Source organism: Ctenocephalides felis, unplaced genomic scaffold (assembly GCF_003426905.1).
Source record: "Ctenocephalides felis isolate EL2017-DRISC unplaced genomic scaffold, ASM342690v1 CF-g0.4_SCAFFOLD_01886, whole genome shotgun sequence".
NCBI lineage: Eukaryota > Metazoa > Arthropoda > Insecta > Siphonaptera > Pulicidae > Ctenocephalides > Ctenocephalides felis.
The window spans coordinates 20,295,468-20,314,034 of NW_020538040.1; the positions used below are offsets into that span (position 1 = coordinate 20,295,468).

The 18,567-nt window shown below is 27.6% G+C and overlaps 1 protein-coding gene across 1 annotated transcript; it reads left to right on the forward strand.

Moving 5' to 3' along the window:
* The first annotated feature begins 8,226 nt into the window (after window positions 1–8,226).
* Window positions 8,227–14,113, forward strand: LOC113378028 (putative fatty acyl-CoA reductase CG5065). The gene is made up of 9 exons (XM_026618529.1): window positions 8,227–8,453; window positions 9,401–9,649; window positions 10,010–10,155; window positions 10,341–10,450; window positions 10,559–10,642; window positions 10,709–10,817; window positions 10,891–11,130; window positions 11,452–11,709; window positions 13,783–14,113. The coding sequence occupies exons 1-9, from the start codon at window positions 8,271–8,273 to the stop codon at window positions 13,928–13,930; spliced, it is 1,527 nt and encodes a 508-aa protein (XP_026474314.1). The 5' UTR covers window positions 8,227–8,270; the 3' UTR covers window positions 13,931–14,113.
* The last annotated feature ends 4,454 nt before the right edge of the window (window positions 14,114–18,567 follow it).

Genomic DNA, 18,567 nt, shown 5'->3' on the forward strand with positions numbered 1-18,567 from the left:
AATTTAAAATATTATACTAAATCGATTTGTCAAGTATGGAAACCATATGATAATTTGATATTTTAATACATTTTACTTTGCCTTATTGCTAAATATTAAATAGCAATTTCGAATACTAAGTTCATACAATAATCAGTGTTTATTAATTTTCTTTTATTTCGTCGTATAATTAACAACTGTGTCCGATGACATCAAGTATTTTTTTGACTTATGCTACAAAAATAAGCAGTTGACAGCACGAAATTAATGCATGTTTGGAAGAATACCCAGTTGCATTTTTTATTTATTAGAGTAAAAGTTTAGGATTACGTGGTTTATGGGTTAAATAAATTCATAGGCGTTTTTTCTTTTAATCTCTTGGTGTAGAGTATTTAAAACATTACTCTGAGATTTCTTATTTTTTGTTTCACGTGTTTACAATATATTGTTTACTACAATCTCTGTATTCATCAGTTTTGAGATGAGTTTTAAATAATAGAAATGATGGCTTATTTCCCAACTGTGGGAATGCAATCAAGTATTCCAGCTGCAATTTCTTTTGTCCCAGGTTATCGGCAATTATCGACGGAAATCCTTCGCACTTTTCGTGAATATCAACTAAACAACCATCAATGGTGTTTAATTAGAAATAAAAGAGAAGTAATACATCCTTGGATCTTATTAGCACATTCTCCGTACCCGCCTAGCCGACGATGTCGACCTTGTCGTTTTGTTTTGAAATAAAAAAAAACGCTTTTTAGCTTTGATAAATCAGTATTGCGAATGATGTGCATTACAATTATAGTACTCTATGATGTCCAGACGTCGCCAACCTGGATACACACACACATACACACATTCACACATTAACACACTTCGAAAATTATTTTATTGAAAAAAATTATACTTATAAAATTAACTCATTAAAACCCAGTAGGTAGGTGCCATATAATTACAGATTAAAACAATTTTAGAAAAAGACAAATGTTTATAAAACATTAAAAGTATTAACCCTTAAAAAAATCCAAAATATGCATTTAGAAAATATTTTATACCAGCGGTCGTGAAACTTTTTTAATTATTACCCCAAATTATTTTTGTCTAAGATATTATCCCCATGGCAAAAAAATTACTTCCATACAGGCAAAAAGTACGTAGCAATTACAGTAAATATCAATTAAAAAGACATACTTTTTGCCCCCAAAATTTAATTTTTACCCCAAAATTTTTTTTACCCCATTCGAGGTAATTTACCCCGGTCTTCGACCACTGGTTTATACAATGAAAGAGTTTCACGTTTTTATATGAAAATTCATACTTTATGTCATATTTGTGGTCAAAGTTGTGTCTAGTTTCCAAAATGTTCATAATTGAACGTTTTTCATTTATCATTATTTATAGACATCAGTTAAAAAATAACAAATTTTAAAGTGACCTTATTACATTGATACATTAATATAAATTGGTATCTGAAACTGATACAAATGACATGAAATGTATAATTTGAGAAATCTAATTGAAATATTTTTTTGTATACCGGACATAGCCATTATTTCAATAATACACATTATATTTCTAAAAATTCCTTCAGAAAGAAATGCAAGCTAGTTTAAATTTAAAATTTATGTAATTTAAATTTTATTGTTTTCATTTGTATATGAAATAAAATTGATGCAAATGATTATTTTTTTACCCATTTATCATTTGCTGGGTTTAGGATTAGGTTTAGGATTTGCTGGTTTTAGGAAATCAATTCATAGTGTTTTTTCAAATTTTTTTAAATACCTCCAAAAATTTGTTCAATAATTAATATTGAAATTGATACGATTATATTATATCAGTTATGAATTTAAGCAGAACAGAAATTTATAGACTCATCTGTTTATTACTTTCCTTTTTCACTTTTATATTTTTATTTTATATTTTTATTACTTTTGACTTCCCGTAGGGGTACAAAAAAATTGCTTTAAAATACGTCATTTTCTCAAGAAATTTAAGTATTTTAAAAATCTAATTTTTGCAGAGTACTCAAAAAATCTGAAAGCTTTTTTAAAAAAAATAATTTTTGGTACGGGAAGTCTCTGCAATTTGCCTTAAGACACGATGCCATGCACCACTAGTTTGTTTTATATTTATAATCATCTAACGGATAATATGCATGGGCATTACTATCACTTTTAATCCTATGTATATATTTGATTAAATTGCATTTTAACTGTAAATCACAATGTTGCTAATATTTATTGATATCTGATAAATTCTAATTATAATTTATAGTTTAAACTGTTTCTTAGTAATGATCACGTATACAAAAATATTTATATCAAGGGGTCGTCTATTAATCACGTGAGATTTTTACGGGGAGGGGGGTTTAACAAAAAATCTCGAAATATCAGGTGGGGGAGGGAGGGGTATGGTAAGATATCACGTGTATTTATTTTTTAACTGATTTTTTTAAAAAAAATTCAAACATTTTCAAAAAAAATCAAAAATTTTAGTTTTTTGACGTAACTAAAAATACACGTGATATTCGGCGGGGGAGTGGGGGCTAATTTCGAATATCACCACGTATCACCAAGGGGGAGGGGGGGTCCAAAAATCCTTAAAAACTAGCTCACGTGATTAATGGACGCCCTCCAAGCTATTTTAAGAAAATATGATACAAAAATAATGCTATTCAAAACTGTGCTATTTAAACTATATTAATTATTGTCCTAAGTCATTTCATCGCTTGTGATAAAAGTGAATCACGAAAAGCTAGTGCTAATAATGCATCACCAAAAAAGGTTGTCCTCCCCACATGAATCGCATTCTGTACGAACATGTGCACGATTATTAATAATCAGCTGATAATGCACATTGTATTGAGATTTTACTAATTGAATTTTATATGACGTCCGCCGAACTGATTTCGAATTCGGTCCGCGTTGATATTGGTGTTACCCAACGTGCTAAAATAGTCACTGCAATGGACACCTCGTGGCGGAATAACCGGCATGGGCGGCATAAAAGAATATTAATTTATTATAACAATAATTGGTAATGGAAATATCGATTAAAATAGTTGTGAGTGAAATTAGAATAAAAATGTATCCGAAAGGCATGCAGATAATATTGATATTAAGGGTTGCATATCCACTTGGAAATATGGGTAGTAGAGGAGACTGGGTACGGTTGTACCAGGTCGTGACACGGTAGTGACAGTCCTCATAACAGCTGAACTATACTGATTTTAAGATAAGGTCCAAAGGGAGAAAGACGAAGTATAATGGCTCGAACAAGATTCCATTATTGTATTGAGTTAGCGCCCTACATTAATATGATCTGTAGACCGAATTACTTTTAATGAGCCAGAAGTAAGTTTTTTTGTTGGATTTATTTTAATAATAACTGTTACTTGTATATAGATAAATTACTTTGTCATTTTGTTGTAAGTTGAACATTAGTAGTTATTTATCAGCAATTAGTTTTTGCTTAGATAATTTAGCTCTGACATAATGATTAGTTTTCAAAAGTGGGCTTTGGGTACGGTTGTGACAAATTTTAGGGTACGGTCTGATATGTATTTATTACCCTAAGATTAAACAAATTAAAAAAAAACCTAATTTAACTAACACAAAATAGGAAAAGTATGAAAAAGGAAAATTCAATACAAGAAGAAAAGTAGAAAATTCACAAAGAATTTTTGATAATTCTGTTTTATTATATATTGTTACATTTTATTCATAATCTTTGTTTGAATGTTTATGTTGTGTTGTATTACAGATTACTGTTATTAACGACAATACAAGTCATTATAAACCATTTTGGTGTTTATACTTAATGTTTTTAACCTATTTTTATGCCTGTCACAACCGTTTGCGGGGATTTTATAACAAATCTATTATATTTAAGAACAGCATTTTAGTATTTTCATATTGACTAACGTATGAATTACCATTTAATTTACTTTTCTCTCAGTTAACTAAATTAAAATAACAAAATTATAACTGATAATAAAAGTGGTACAACCATACCCAGTCTCCTCTACTGCCTTAGAGCAGGTCTGTGAGCTGGGTTAAAATCAACTTAATTCAGGGAAATATAGTGTGAAAAATTTCCCATTGCTATTTGACACCGCTATTTTTAATTGAATTTTTACACATTTTTAAAATATATTTTCAAGTGAAAACGGATATCGCTGCTGCACGATGTCAGGTTGTTCAGAAGGGGGGGGGGACCCCGTTCAGGCTACGCGTTTAATCGTTATATTAAATAATTTTTTTTATTCTATGTACACCAGTATTAAGGAAATTCTAATCATAACTCTAAATATTTATAGATATCAGAAATGAATCGGGCGCTGCTCAATTAATGTAAAAACAAAAACAATATTTACATTTTGTACATTTCAGTAAAAATTCTAGCCTATATAAAATAACAATAAGTAGTATCCTAATATTATAAATTAGTAATCAAAATTATAAAGAAAGTAGAGAATTTAAAGAGGTATGATTTTGTAATATAAACATGACAAAGAATTAGAATTATTTAATACGGGAATTAATGTAGATGAATCTATGCACAAGCTAAAAATGTAATTTTAAATAGTTGCTAAATTTTTAATAATACTTGTTTTGCAATAGCTAGTAATAGTGCACATTTGTTATACCATAGTGTAATGCCAATAATAATGTTAGATTTATTTATAATATTAGAATACTATGTTTTTTTTCTGAATGAAGGCTAAGAGTTTGATTCAATCCATACTTATTTGTGGTAACAAACATATATTATAAAAAATCATAAAATTTCCAATTATTGTTGAATATTACTTAAGATTTTTACGAATTTGGTTTGAAATTTGCACTTTGATTTGAATTTATACTACCGGATATTAATATGACAAGATGTAAAATTTAATTTGGTATAACAAACTTAAGTATATTGCTTTATATGAAATATTATATTGAAAATCAATGTAGGGTCAATTTTAGTCAATATTTTAGCCAATTTTTTTTTAAAACAGAGAATTTCGCCCTACCAATTATTAACAACATATATAATGAAAGTGCATTCATTTTCACATAAATATATTTCATTTATTCGCTCATCATCATTTAGTGTGTCAGTAGTCATTATTGTACATCTAATTTAGTATGTTAGTCACATAACGTTTCGATTGATTAGCATAGCTTCGTCAGTATTGCGTCGGCACACATGAATAAAAGAATACTTTTGAAATCTTAAGAATGTTACTTTGTTATTTATGTGTTTCACATTATAAAGGAAAATAAATGAAAACTAGATTTGTTGAATTCATACATAAGTAAAAGACGTATTAATTGACATATTTAAACTGATGAATTTTGAAAATCTGATCACTAAGAGTGATACAGATAGTACTAATATATTAGTAATATTAAGATAAATATTTTTCTCAGAACCATGCAGTTAATTACTGTTATATTTCATTATACTTTAATATATTTCCAATTGTGAATAAGCCGATTTTAGGCACTACGGTGTGAAAAGCCAATAGAAAATCCGTCACACTATTCTTTCCTGAATCGAGTTGAAGTTTAACTCATCTTAGGGACCAGCCCTAGGGCATTACCAACTATTATTTTTATTATATTTGATTTTATAACACAAAATCATTTTTATACCTAACCTAAGATTTTGCTAATATATTTCATATATTTGAACATTATATTTGATATACGTTTCTGATATAGAAATTATCAAGGTAACAATTTTAACAATTTTAACAATTTTGCCGATTTAGCCAAAAGTTTGAACATTTCAAGTTTTAGAACTCTCTATACTTTTTATTTCTTTTTTTAATATCTTATTACTTACTATTACTACAGTATTTTCAGATCAAATTTCAAAATATTTGAAAATCATTTCTTATATCGTAGATAGAACTTTGGGCGTTACCTGTAATATTAACTCTTAAGTTACTCTGTAAGTAGAAAACATCCAAACACTCGCACTTTTGCTAATAATGTTTGTATATTTGTTACTCGGCTTATTAATAATAACTTAATCATAATAATAATATAATATTAGTTAATTCAATCATCAATTCTTTCTATATAGATATATTACAACTATAAAAAGTACTACTAATTTTAAGTGTTAATTAATTTTTTTCAAATTTGTATACATAAGGAAGTGTTAAAACACCGTACTATTTTTATTTTGCTAAATCTTGATTTCTGTAAGCCATGTATTATATACAATTTTAGAAAAATATTATCAAGAACTTATGTAGTTCAACATAGAATGGAAATAGAAGTGAGTAACTGATCTTCTTATCTAACCGGAAAATGCAATTTTTCATTGGTTATACAATTAATTTAACAAGTTTAATTATACATAATTTAAATGTCGTCTTTAGAATGTCAGCGAAAGCAAAATTTCTGTTATTTTCCTATTCGCAATAAGAATTCGCATATATTATGTTTATAGGAAAAATTATGTAACGTATGCATCTTATATAACAAAAAGACAATTTTAATCATATAAAATGTATATTCATATAACTTTCCACATAATTTATAACAATGTGAATTTTTAACTGCGGATTTCTTGTTCGTAGTTTTGAGGAAATAATGATTCGATCAGATTTTAAGTAAATAAATATAGTGACTCTCACCTTGACTAAGTACTCATCTGAAGAGTTCCTGAAAATCTAAAGACGCATAATATGAATAATTTATTTTGTTCGATACAAGATTTTTTGATAATGAATTGGCAGAGGTCCAGATCACTAGCGAATTTATTACGCCTTTGGAATATTTTTTAATTGACTTACTGGGTAGAGAAAATAAATGCTTTACAATAATAACATTTAACATTCAAACACAATCAAAATTCATTATGAACAAAACTACTGCTAAAAACAATAACAACATAATTATTTAATTATAATTATTCCAAAATTAAGATTTTACTGAAATTATTTTGTAATAAATAATTTTAATTTGTACTATGCTAATGTAGTAGCTTTTTATATATTATACTGCATGATTTTTTTTTAAACAAGGAAAATTTCCAATTTTTTTACTTAATTTTCATAGAATTCAGTACTACTAATACACGCCTGAGGATGTAAAAATCATCTTTTATTTTAAAACACATTCAAGTTGAAATGCTCTCCAAAATTTTATTATAAATATTTGTGAATAAGACATTTGATGCTAACAAATTACTTCATTGGTATTTTTTTTAGAATGTCACTTCTAAAAAATTGTCAGATTATTTGCTGAAGTTAAGGCTATTTTAAGATTCTTGTTGATTGGACCTAGAAATTCAAAATAAATTTTTAGATTATTAAAGAGTCTTATTGAGTGTAGCCAAAATGTAATTTGTTATTGTTATTTTTACTGACCAAGACAATATGTTGAGATTACTAGCAATAATCTGAGATTTTCATTTAGAGAGAGCAATCATGCTAATTGTTTTTTCAATATATAAACGTTTTTAATTTTATTTAAATTTAAATGATAAATAAAATTTATTTATCATATTTTATTTTATATTTCATAAGTTCATAATACATGTAGTATTCTATAATATTGTCTTCAAAATAGTAATTTAATTGATACCATCAAGTTGATGGATAATTTACATATCCATGATAAGTGTTAAGCACTATATATATCAGGGTGGTTCTTAATATGGATATTTTCGAATTTCTTTGTTCTCAGGGGCTCAAATGTTTTCAAATTGATAAAAAACAATTCTCTGAAAGTTTTAGCTCTTAATATTAACTTTGAGATAGTCCGCACTCCAACCAAAGTTTCTATGGAAATAACATGGGTAAAATTCCATTTGTTTTATAACTTAGCGACAAAGTGAATCAAAATTTTAAGAATAACATTGTATTCGCTTATTTTAATCATAAATTTAAAATTTACCACAAAAATTTAATATATTTCATAAAATTTATGAAATTTAATTTTTATTTTTGGCTGGAGTGCGGATTATTTTAAAGTTAATATTAAGAGCTAAAACTTTCAGGGAATTGTGTTTTATCAATTTTGAAGCATTTGAGCTCATGGGAACGAAATTCAAAAACATCCATATTAAAGACTACCCTTATACGTTATATTTATTTGCACTTATCTCCAATGCCAGTTTGTTATTGATGCAAATTTTGAAATTAGTTAATTTTTTTATAAAAAAGTAATATTTCTTACCTTTCAAATTACTTAGATATTGTTATTCTTTCCAGAATGTCAGACCAGTCACCGCATTCGAGTATAGCAAACGGCGGCGCTGGTTCGAGCAGCAACGTCGCAATGATCTCTTCCTGGTACAACGGAAGATGCGTCCTGGTCACAGGAGCTACTGGTTTCATGGGCAAAGTATTGGTTGAGAAGTTGTTGCGCTCTTGTCCAGGAATCAGGAGGGTCTATTTGCTCCTTAGGCCGAAACGAGGTGTCGAACCGGAACAGAGGCTGAGAGAGATGACAGGAATTACTGTAAGGGAATTAATTTATTTGAAATATAGGGACCGATTCTGCCGCATAACAGACAAATGTTACGGCAACGCCATGTTACGGTTCAAGTTTCATACATCATGGTACTGAATCATACTGAATACTGTCAAAATGCCATGTACTTGCTGTGCATTCAGGCGTTTTACACATAAACTGCAACGTCTTTTGTATGTTATGAAGTCGAGTCAGAAAGACCCTATTATCTAACTTTGTTTTTTGACATTTATGCGGTTTCTGGGTTAGGTTTTTTATCTGACAACCTGAGAAAAACGCCTGACTGCAAACCCCATAGATTTTGTCAATATTTAGAACAAATTCGTATGGAAAGATCTTCATAACATAGCCTTTCATAACGTTTTTCTGTTATGCGGCAGAATAGGTTCCACAGTAAACTTGAATTTTTTAGGTTTCGAGAACAACGTTCAAACTTTATACAACGTACTATTTATTGCTTATTATTGTTATTTTGTTACGCATGTTCCGAACATATTTTCACATATTTAAGTACAAAGCATACTAGGTTTTATTTGAATAGATAAAAATGTAAAGGTATTTTGCTTAATTCGTTTACATTATTATAAAATGGCTACAGAGCTTTTTTGATAGCTTGGAAGCTATGTTGCGGAATCTCATCTTAGAAGATACCACAAACCTTGTTTTGTCTTTGCCTTAATAAGAGCTCAAGAGGATCTTATCGTTAGCATATTGTCTTCTGTAAAAAAATCCATTTAGATTTTTTTGGCCGACACCAAGTGCTAACAAAGTTTGTTCCGATACTTGTAAATTTCAATCTGAACATTTAATTGAATATCTGTACCAACCATCTGTTGAATATCTGCACCAATCTTTAAACCTTATATTCTTAAGAAACTTTGATATATTAATTAACAAGTACACGTGGCATATTTTAATTTTATTTCTAATTCCAGTTGTTCGATACAATAAGAAGAAACCAACCACATTTGCTTTCGAAACTGCACGCAATTCCTGGTGACATTACGTCTCCTGGACTTGGCTTGAGTGCAGAACACGCGCAACTACTGCAACAAGAAATCAGCGTCGTTTTCCATTCGGCAGCAACTGTTAAATTTGATGAAAAACTCAGATTGAGCGTCGAAATGAACGTTTTGGGCATGCAGAGATTAGTAGAACTGGCAAAGAAAATGACAAATTTGGAGGTAAAATTAATAATATATATTCAGTTGTTAATTAATGATCGAAGTTCTACCTTTTATCAATCTAATTTTTTAACGATTTTTGTTTCTGGTGAAGATATGATTTAATACTGCTTTTTTGAAGTGACACCAACAAATTTAATAAGCACTGAAAAATAGTTAGCCAGTATATTTAGATGTCGATCAAATATGAAATTAATTATTGAAGTCAAATTAAATGATTTTAATGGTTAATTATCAGTATTATATAGTGCTTTTTTTCCAAATTGAGAATGCTTCATCCGATAAAATAAAAAAATGATTTATTACACTTTTAATTTATAATTCGTATAATTTATTTGTTTGTTATTTATGTAAAAATAGGCATTTGTTCACGTGAGTACAGCTTATTGCAATTGCGACCAAGAGGTTGTAGCCGAAAAAGTGTATCCTCCACCAGCCGACCCAGAAACCGTTATAAAATGTATCGATGTATTAGATGATCAGATTTTGGACACTGTTACAAAATCGTAAGTAAATCTAGATTTAAACAAATTACAAAGTCAAAAATTTCAGTTTGAAAAGTGTTAATTAACTGTGATCATTCACATTGGTTAAGAAAGATTGCCAAAAATTGGAAAAATTTCAAACCATTTATTGTTTTCATTATAAATATGATAATTATAACATAATTATGATGGTTTTAATTTTTTAGATTAATTGGAAATAGACCAAACACTTACACATTTACAAAAGCTATGGCTGAGAGTGTAATAGTTGAAATGAGTGCAGGTTTGCCAGTGGCAATTGTTCGCCCTAGTATAGGTAAGTAAAAATAATAATATAACAAACCTAATAAAAGCATTCATTGATATTATATCATTTAATTATTAAACTGGTTTTTAAAACTATCAGTATTAAATTTTTTTTTAGTTACGGCGGCCTGGAAGGAACCATTACCAGGATGGGTCGATAATTTGAACGGACCCACAGGTCTTTTGGCTGGTGCTGGCAAAGGTCAGGCAAAATATTTTTTGTAGTAAATTTTCCTAAGACCAGTTAAATATTTATTTTTTCTTACAGGTATTCTTAGGACCATAGTCTGTCACAGAGATTTGCTAGCTGATTTCATGCCTGTTGACGTTTGTATAAATCTGTTGATTACTGTAGCTTGGCATACGGGAATTAACAGGTGTCATGTGTAGAACTTATCAATACACTATTATTATTCATTTGACAATAATGAGCTCAATACACTTTTTTAGACCTTCGTCTATTCCCGTGTACAATTGCACATCAGGAGCAGTCAATCCAGTGACTTGGGGTCAATTGGAGAGTGAGGGTCACAAAAGCCTTTTGAGAAATCCATTCTCTGGTGTTTTGTGGTACCCAGGAGGTTCTTTCAAGAGATCACGCATTTATAACTCAGTCTGTGTCACGGCTTTTCATACTATTCCGGCGTACTTAATTGATGTGATGGCTAGACTTTCAGGAAAGAAACCATTGTAAGTGGAAAAAAGATTTTTATAAACGATAAGATCATAATAAAAATTAGGAATAATGGGTTTGCAATTGCTACAACAGCAATCAACCATTGGTTAAATTTAGTTGGTTTCACTATAGATCTCGGTTGCGAGCACTGTTTTATTCCCAATGAAACCAGGCACGTTTCAACGGAGTAGGAACTGTTGAACTAGGAACAAATTCAGATTTTTATCTGATCTATCTGTTCTGATTCATTGGGATGACTCTCAAATTGCTATTTATTATAGTTGAAGCTTATTTTAAGTACAATGATTCACTTAATATTTATATCTTTTTTCTAGTATGTTGAACGTCCAAACAAAACTGCACCGTGCCACATCTTGTCTGGAATTTTTCACGACCCACGAATGGCGTTTTCCAAATGACAACGCCCAACGTTTATGGCGATCGTTGAGTGAACAGGATAGAGCCCAATTTCCATTCGATGTCACCGGATTAGACTGGACAAAATATTTGGAATGCTACGCTTTAGGAACCAGGAGATATATCATGAAGGAGGACGATTCGACGCTGCCGAAAGCCAGGGTGCATCTACAAAGGTAAGTGCATGAAAATAGATCATTTTGGAAGGTGTTGGTTATATTTTGGAAGGTTTTTATATGTTACTCATAACATTTTGTTATTATTAACGTGCTTCATTTATTGCATTCACTCAATCATTTATTAATCATGTTGAAATCAAAGAATTTTAAGAAAGTAACGGTTACTACTATTATCGACGATTGAAATACGAAAATTGACTGTGATCGTCTTTTATCACAAAATTGAATCGTTAAGTCCACTGGTTGTTACTGAATATAATACTGAAAGACCCAAAAGACTACAGTACAGTAAATAATAGTATTTTAGACGTCGTTCACTGAAGATTGTAAATTTATTTTGATTTTAATTAGCGTCGTATTTGATTTAACAAGAAACCAAAACAGTTCGAAAACTTTTCTCAAGTGTTCTTGATCATTATATGGTGAGATGTAGTTGATTAAAATTAACAAACGTTGCCTCAATTTACTCAATTAAATTCAATTCAATTACTCAATAGTACATTATATATTTATCACAGTAATAATCTGATCATTAGATAAATCTTATTATTTTTAAAAATATCAAAAACAATCGACTTATATGGAGTGCCTGAATTTCAGAAACATTGGATTAATACGCTTTCATAAGCAAATAAATAATTAGTCAGTTTATATTAATAACTTTATATTAAATTATGGTTTTAAGATATTTTAATTAAATTATTATTTTATTAGATTGGGTGTTTCATGTCGTCGAGTTTTTAATTGTGAAATTTATATTAATTATCAAGTATTGTTGAAAAATTCATTAATTATCAAATTTCACTTGTTAATATAGAAACAAGTTTATTGTATATCAATTGTAAAAAAATTGATTTAACAGCAATCGCTGTTCTTCTTTAAATCTCCGGTCAAAAATTTATTGATTATAAATACATAATATTGATTATAATTAGATAAATGAGTTTTCGTATTTTTTGAAACATAATTATATATTTATAAAAGTAATTTAGAAAATCTATATTATGAATTAATCGCAACAAAAAAAAAAAATAAATTGTGAACATCAATTCTGACTAATCGTTATCATTAGTAACATTAAATAGTATCACTCGTGCATAAATATTAACTATTTTATATATTTATACTTGCAATAACAAAAAAATAGAACGAACACTCAAACAATACGCACGGATTAAAAATACTTAAGATATTTCAACCAATAATATTTTTGCAAAAATATTATTATAGCAATTTAGAGGGTCTATATTATCATGTTCTTGGTAAAAAGACTTCTGAATTTTGACAAATATATTATTAGAAGTTATTCTCTGAATTTATCCAATGTATGCATATAAATAAATACAATACATACTTAGATAAGAATATAAATCAATTTAATCTTTATCATCATGTTTTATCATTTTAACATTCACGGGATTGGCAATTTATTCAAAAAAATCTATTAAAATTATTTTGATTTTTCTAGAATATTGTGGCTAAATAGATTCTAGAAAGCTTCATTCATCTCAATCACTGCATTTATCTAAAATTTGTATATAAATAAAAATTCATTCATACTTTTTGGAACATTATGTGCATTTCATTTGTGGGGTTGGTATTTTATTCGAGAAAGTCTAATAAATTTAATTTCATTTTTCTATGATATTATGGCTAAATTGTTTCAAGAAAGGATTATTCATCACATCCCCTGCATTTTTCTAATATATGTATATAAAAATCATACATCCATATATGGAAGACATACATACATAATACATCCATAAATCAAAATATAAGTACTACATTCAAGCTTCATTCTGGAACATCATGTGCTTTCATGTGGTTGGCCTTTTATTTAAAAAAAAAACTAAAATTTATTTTTTCCAAATGTTTTATAGCTAGAGAGATTTGATAAAAGTTTATTCATCTCATTCACTGCATCTTAAAATTTGTATATAAATCAACTCTTGCGCAAATATATAAAAAAATCATTCAAGCTTCATTCTCGATCATCATGTGCTTTTCATTCATGGGGTTGGCATTTTATTCAAAAAAGTAAATTAAAAATAACATTTAAAATTTTCCTAGGATGTTATGGCTAGATAGATTCGTGAAAGTCCTTTTGTTATTCATGACCTGGCGAATCCTGATTCGTCACAGCGCCAAAGCGCAATATCTGAACCGCATGCTCTGGCGAATACTGCACATGTTCCGGAGACAGGTTACGAAAGCTTGACAAACCCTGGAATTAAGTCAAATGCTTTGATGTTCGATTATTTTAATTGTTATCTATAGATTTATAGAACGGCGCGATATTACAAAAATCTGTGTAATGTTATGATATGAATGTAAAAATCTGAGTCAGTTTGGCGTAGACAAATCGATTTTGTAATTTTTATAATATATATTTTTAAAGAAACATTGGCAAAGGCAAGAATAGTATTTATAAAGCTGATGTAACTTTCAAAGAACTATTCATTAATTGTATAAAAATATTAGAGAGCATTGCAAAAATATTTTATACTATTAAATAAACAATCAATTATTACCACAAATTTTATATTTTACAGTTAGATAGTGAAACTTGTGTAATAATTCAAAAACATTTTATCAATTGTTAATAATTAAACCTAATAATATTTAATAATTATATGTCTAATGTTGCAAGAAAATATTTATCTTTTGTTCTTAAGAAATGTGTAAATAATTGTTTAATATAGTCCATTAAATCAGCATTTCTTCAACTCAAATGTTCAAATTGAAAAAATACAATTCTCGAATTTAGCTTAAATAATTATAGCGCAATATCTAATGTTGTAGAAAATCATATTTTGTAAGAAAAATGTGTACGTAAAATATATATATTAGGGTGGTCCTTAATATGGACATTTTCGATTTTCTTCGCTCCCAAAAGCTCAAATGCTTCCAAATTAATAAAAAATAATTCTCTAATAGTTTTAGCTCTTAATATTAACATTTAGATAGACTGCACTTCAATTAAAAGTTTCATATATTTATTATTAACATTTGTCGTTAAGTAAATTCTTTCGCCATCAGTGATAGCATACTTTTACCACTTGTAGTTTTGATGGCAATTTATTACTGATAATTTGAGTTTCTACATCACCAATTAAATAAATATTTTGCTGCAAAATTAATTTTGATGTCATGGTAAATAAATATTTCGTTAAATAGCCCACATGGATTTAAATAGAGTTTAAGTAAATTACAAATATTTTTAAGTGTCATATTATTTGAGTTCTCATTTCATTACAGATGGCGCAATAATTTACTCGATGACATATGTTAATAATAAATATATAGAACTTTTAATTAAAGTTCGGTCTATCTAAATGTTAATATTAAGAGCTAAAACTATTAGTGATTTATTCTTTATTAATTTGGAAGCATTTGAGCCCTTGGGAGCAAAGAAATTCGAATATATCCATATTAAGGATCACCCTAAATATATATATATATATATATATATATATATATATATATATATATTATAAATGTATACTACTATACCTGAATACGTATATACATTTAAAATTTAAATAAATAATGTACATTACCCATGGTGTAACTGACATTATGGGCGAATTTTGCAGTAAAATAGACTATAACATAGGGTTGTTATGGCAACGCTATTTTATCCCTTGGTACTAAAAACTGTAAAAATGTCTATTTGCTGTGCGATCTGGCGTATTTTAGATATAAAACAAACGAGAATGAATGTTATAATAACTGCAACTTTGTGATGCATCTATAACATACGATTTTTTGTTTAAAACGCACGGCACATAGATAGACATTTTCACAGTTTTTAGTACCAAGAAATGATAATATAGCGTTGCCATGACAACCCTATGTTATAGTGTATTTTACCTCAGAATTGGCCCCTCAATGTCATTTATCCTTTAATGTTAAAATTTAGCTTATAGACTTGCCACAACTTTGCGTTGTTTTAAAATAACTAAAAAAAGTTTAGTATTACCTTTTATGTATAAAGAAACTATAAAATTAATTGATGAATCACTATATATATTTATATAAATATAAAAATATTTATATATTTATATATATTTATTTATATACATATATTAGATGAATCAAGTTTAGAACAAGGATTTATTTTTATATAAATTTAAGATGGTTACCATAATCAAGTTAAAACTATTGATTAACAAATTGTTTAAAGCATACAATTCTTGTATTAAAATTAGAATATTCTGTAGCCATGACAAAGTACAATATGCATATTATTAATATATTATAGACATACTTATAAATAGGGACTACGGATTTGAAATATTCTATATTCTATTCTAATTATTTGCACAATATTTGTTATCAAACTTAAAACATGAATATTTAGTATTGAGTATTAGGTAATTATGTTAAAATATTTCATAGAAATGGTATTGAAAATAAAATATTTTGTACGTCTATTAAATAATACGTAGAGAAATGTAGACCAATTATATTGATTACTATTATAAATAGTTATGAAAAAGTTAAAGGTATTATGAGTTTTTCACTTGTGTAAGATAGCTTATTTAATAAAAAGTCGCACAAATCTGTTTTAATATTTTTGGGGGGTTTTATTTTGAGAAATAAAGCAAAAAAAGAATTTATTTTTTAGCAGTATCTTGTAAATTTCCATTATGGTTTTAAATCTATATTTCGGGGACGCTAGAGTCGATGTGAAATTTATTTACAAAAAATTGGGAATTGAATTTGAAAAATATCAATAATGCACATTACTTTTTAAAAGCTTGTCATTACTTTTAATGAAAGTTCATTATAAATCTACAAATTTAATTTTGCATTAATATGTTATTATAGTAGCAGTAGATTTAGTTATCTCATATTTCTATATTATCATCTGAATTCATTAGATTAATCTTATTTATCATCTTGCGATTTTTTATTTCCTGAAGGAAAGGTTAACATTTTTTTGCAGAAAATGCGATATACTGAATTTATGAATTCTCATCGTTCCAAGTAAAAAAAACAATTCTCTTCTATTTAAATATCTGCAAAATTGTTCGTGCTTTCAAAAAAAAAAAATAGATCAAAAGATTCTTTTTATTTTCTCCGTAAAATTTTATTTTTACTTTGCTATCATAAACTTTTGAGTTATATCGCTTTCAAGTACGACTTAGAGCTTTCGTCGAATAATCCCTATTTTTAGGTTAGTGTTAATAATTTGAATTAATTTTATCAATTCAAACTTTGGAACCATAACCGTGAATAACATTTCTAAAAGCACAGTAAAAAATAAAAATTAGCTATATTTTGGTCATAATTTATCAAAGCTTTAGGTTGCACTTAAAAGCTCATAATTTCCAAACAACGTGAGATTTTTTTTTCTTACTGAACAATTAAGAAAAATTATTTCACATTGTTTGCAAATTATGAGATTACCAGTGCTACCCAGAGCTTTCGTCAAATTATCACTATTTTTCGGTTATTGTTGTTAATTTGAATTAATTTTATCAATTAAAACTTTGGACCCATAACCGTTAATAATACTTTTAGAACGACAATATAAAAATGGTATTAATTTGACCAAAACTCTAGGTTGCACTAAAAGCTCATAATTTTCAAACAACGTGAGATTTTTTTTCACATTTTTTTGGACAGTTAAGGTCAATACTATCACCTCGTTTCGGCTTGACGTTAAGTTTTGGGACACCCTGTATATTTATAAACGCTATTTTCAAATCTAATATGAACAGTGAAGTTTGTGAACTTTAAATGTGATTTATTTTCTTGTAATAATAGACGTCTCATACAACTGAAAAATTATCATTTCTAAAAATGAATAAAACACATTCATATTCAGCGGTATTTATTTAATATAATAATATTTGTAACATCATTTCAATTTAATTTATTTAATTTAATGCTAATCTGTTGTTGTTATATCTCTACTTACTTACTTTTAAAAACTACCACATTCATTCATGTTTTTTTCCAATCTATAATAATCAAGCGAGACAGGTTATAGTAATTATTATTATTAAAATGTTAATAGATTTGATGATTGTATAATATTTCCAGTAATTTGATAAAGGCATTTAAGAATAAATTATTCAAATAAATAACTTTTAAATTTTATGCAAAAAATTTTGGACAAAAAAATCAATTTTACTCTGTTTTTATTACATATTATTGTGTTTTATTGCTGACATTACTTCATTTTCAAGTTTGGCTCTCATAAAGGCCTTAGCCAAGTTTGTGGTGGGTTATCGTAACATATATTCATAAGTTATTAATTCTAATACAATTCACATCAATTCACAATTCACTTGCAAAAAATAAGTATTCATAATAATTAGTAATGGCAAAAAAATCGGGTATAACTTTAGTATCGTGGCATACTATTATTATGAGTGTTGTAAAATAACAATAAGCTTATACAGAAAAGTGGCCTAATATAGAATTTGAACCAAATCGTTAACAAATAATGAACGTTTTTTAACATATTTTTAACAGAGCACCAAGCTTGCTAATTTGGGATTTTGTTCATAAAAGGACTGAAAGAATTTTAATACGTTGTTCTAATAATACTTTCTTTAAATACCAAAAGGATTATTCAAAATTCCAAATATAAAATATTTTTAAATTGTATAGGAAACAATTTTTGGCTTTAATTGACAATACGTACATAATAAGTAGTTTAAACTTTATAACAGTAAAATATTTTATTTTCAAACAAAGTACTCCTGACTGAACGTCAATTTACTGTCGAATTCCATAGATTGCTGAATTCAAAACTGAATCCGCAAAACAAATTTTAAATGTTTGGTTATTTTAATTTTTTTTGTTCATATATTTGTGTCAAAATATGCAGTAAATTAA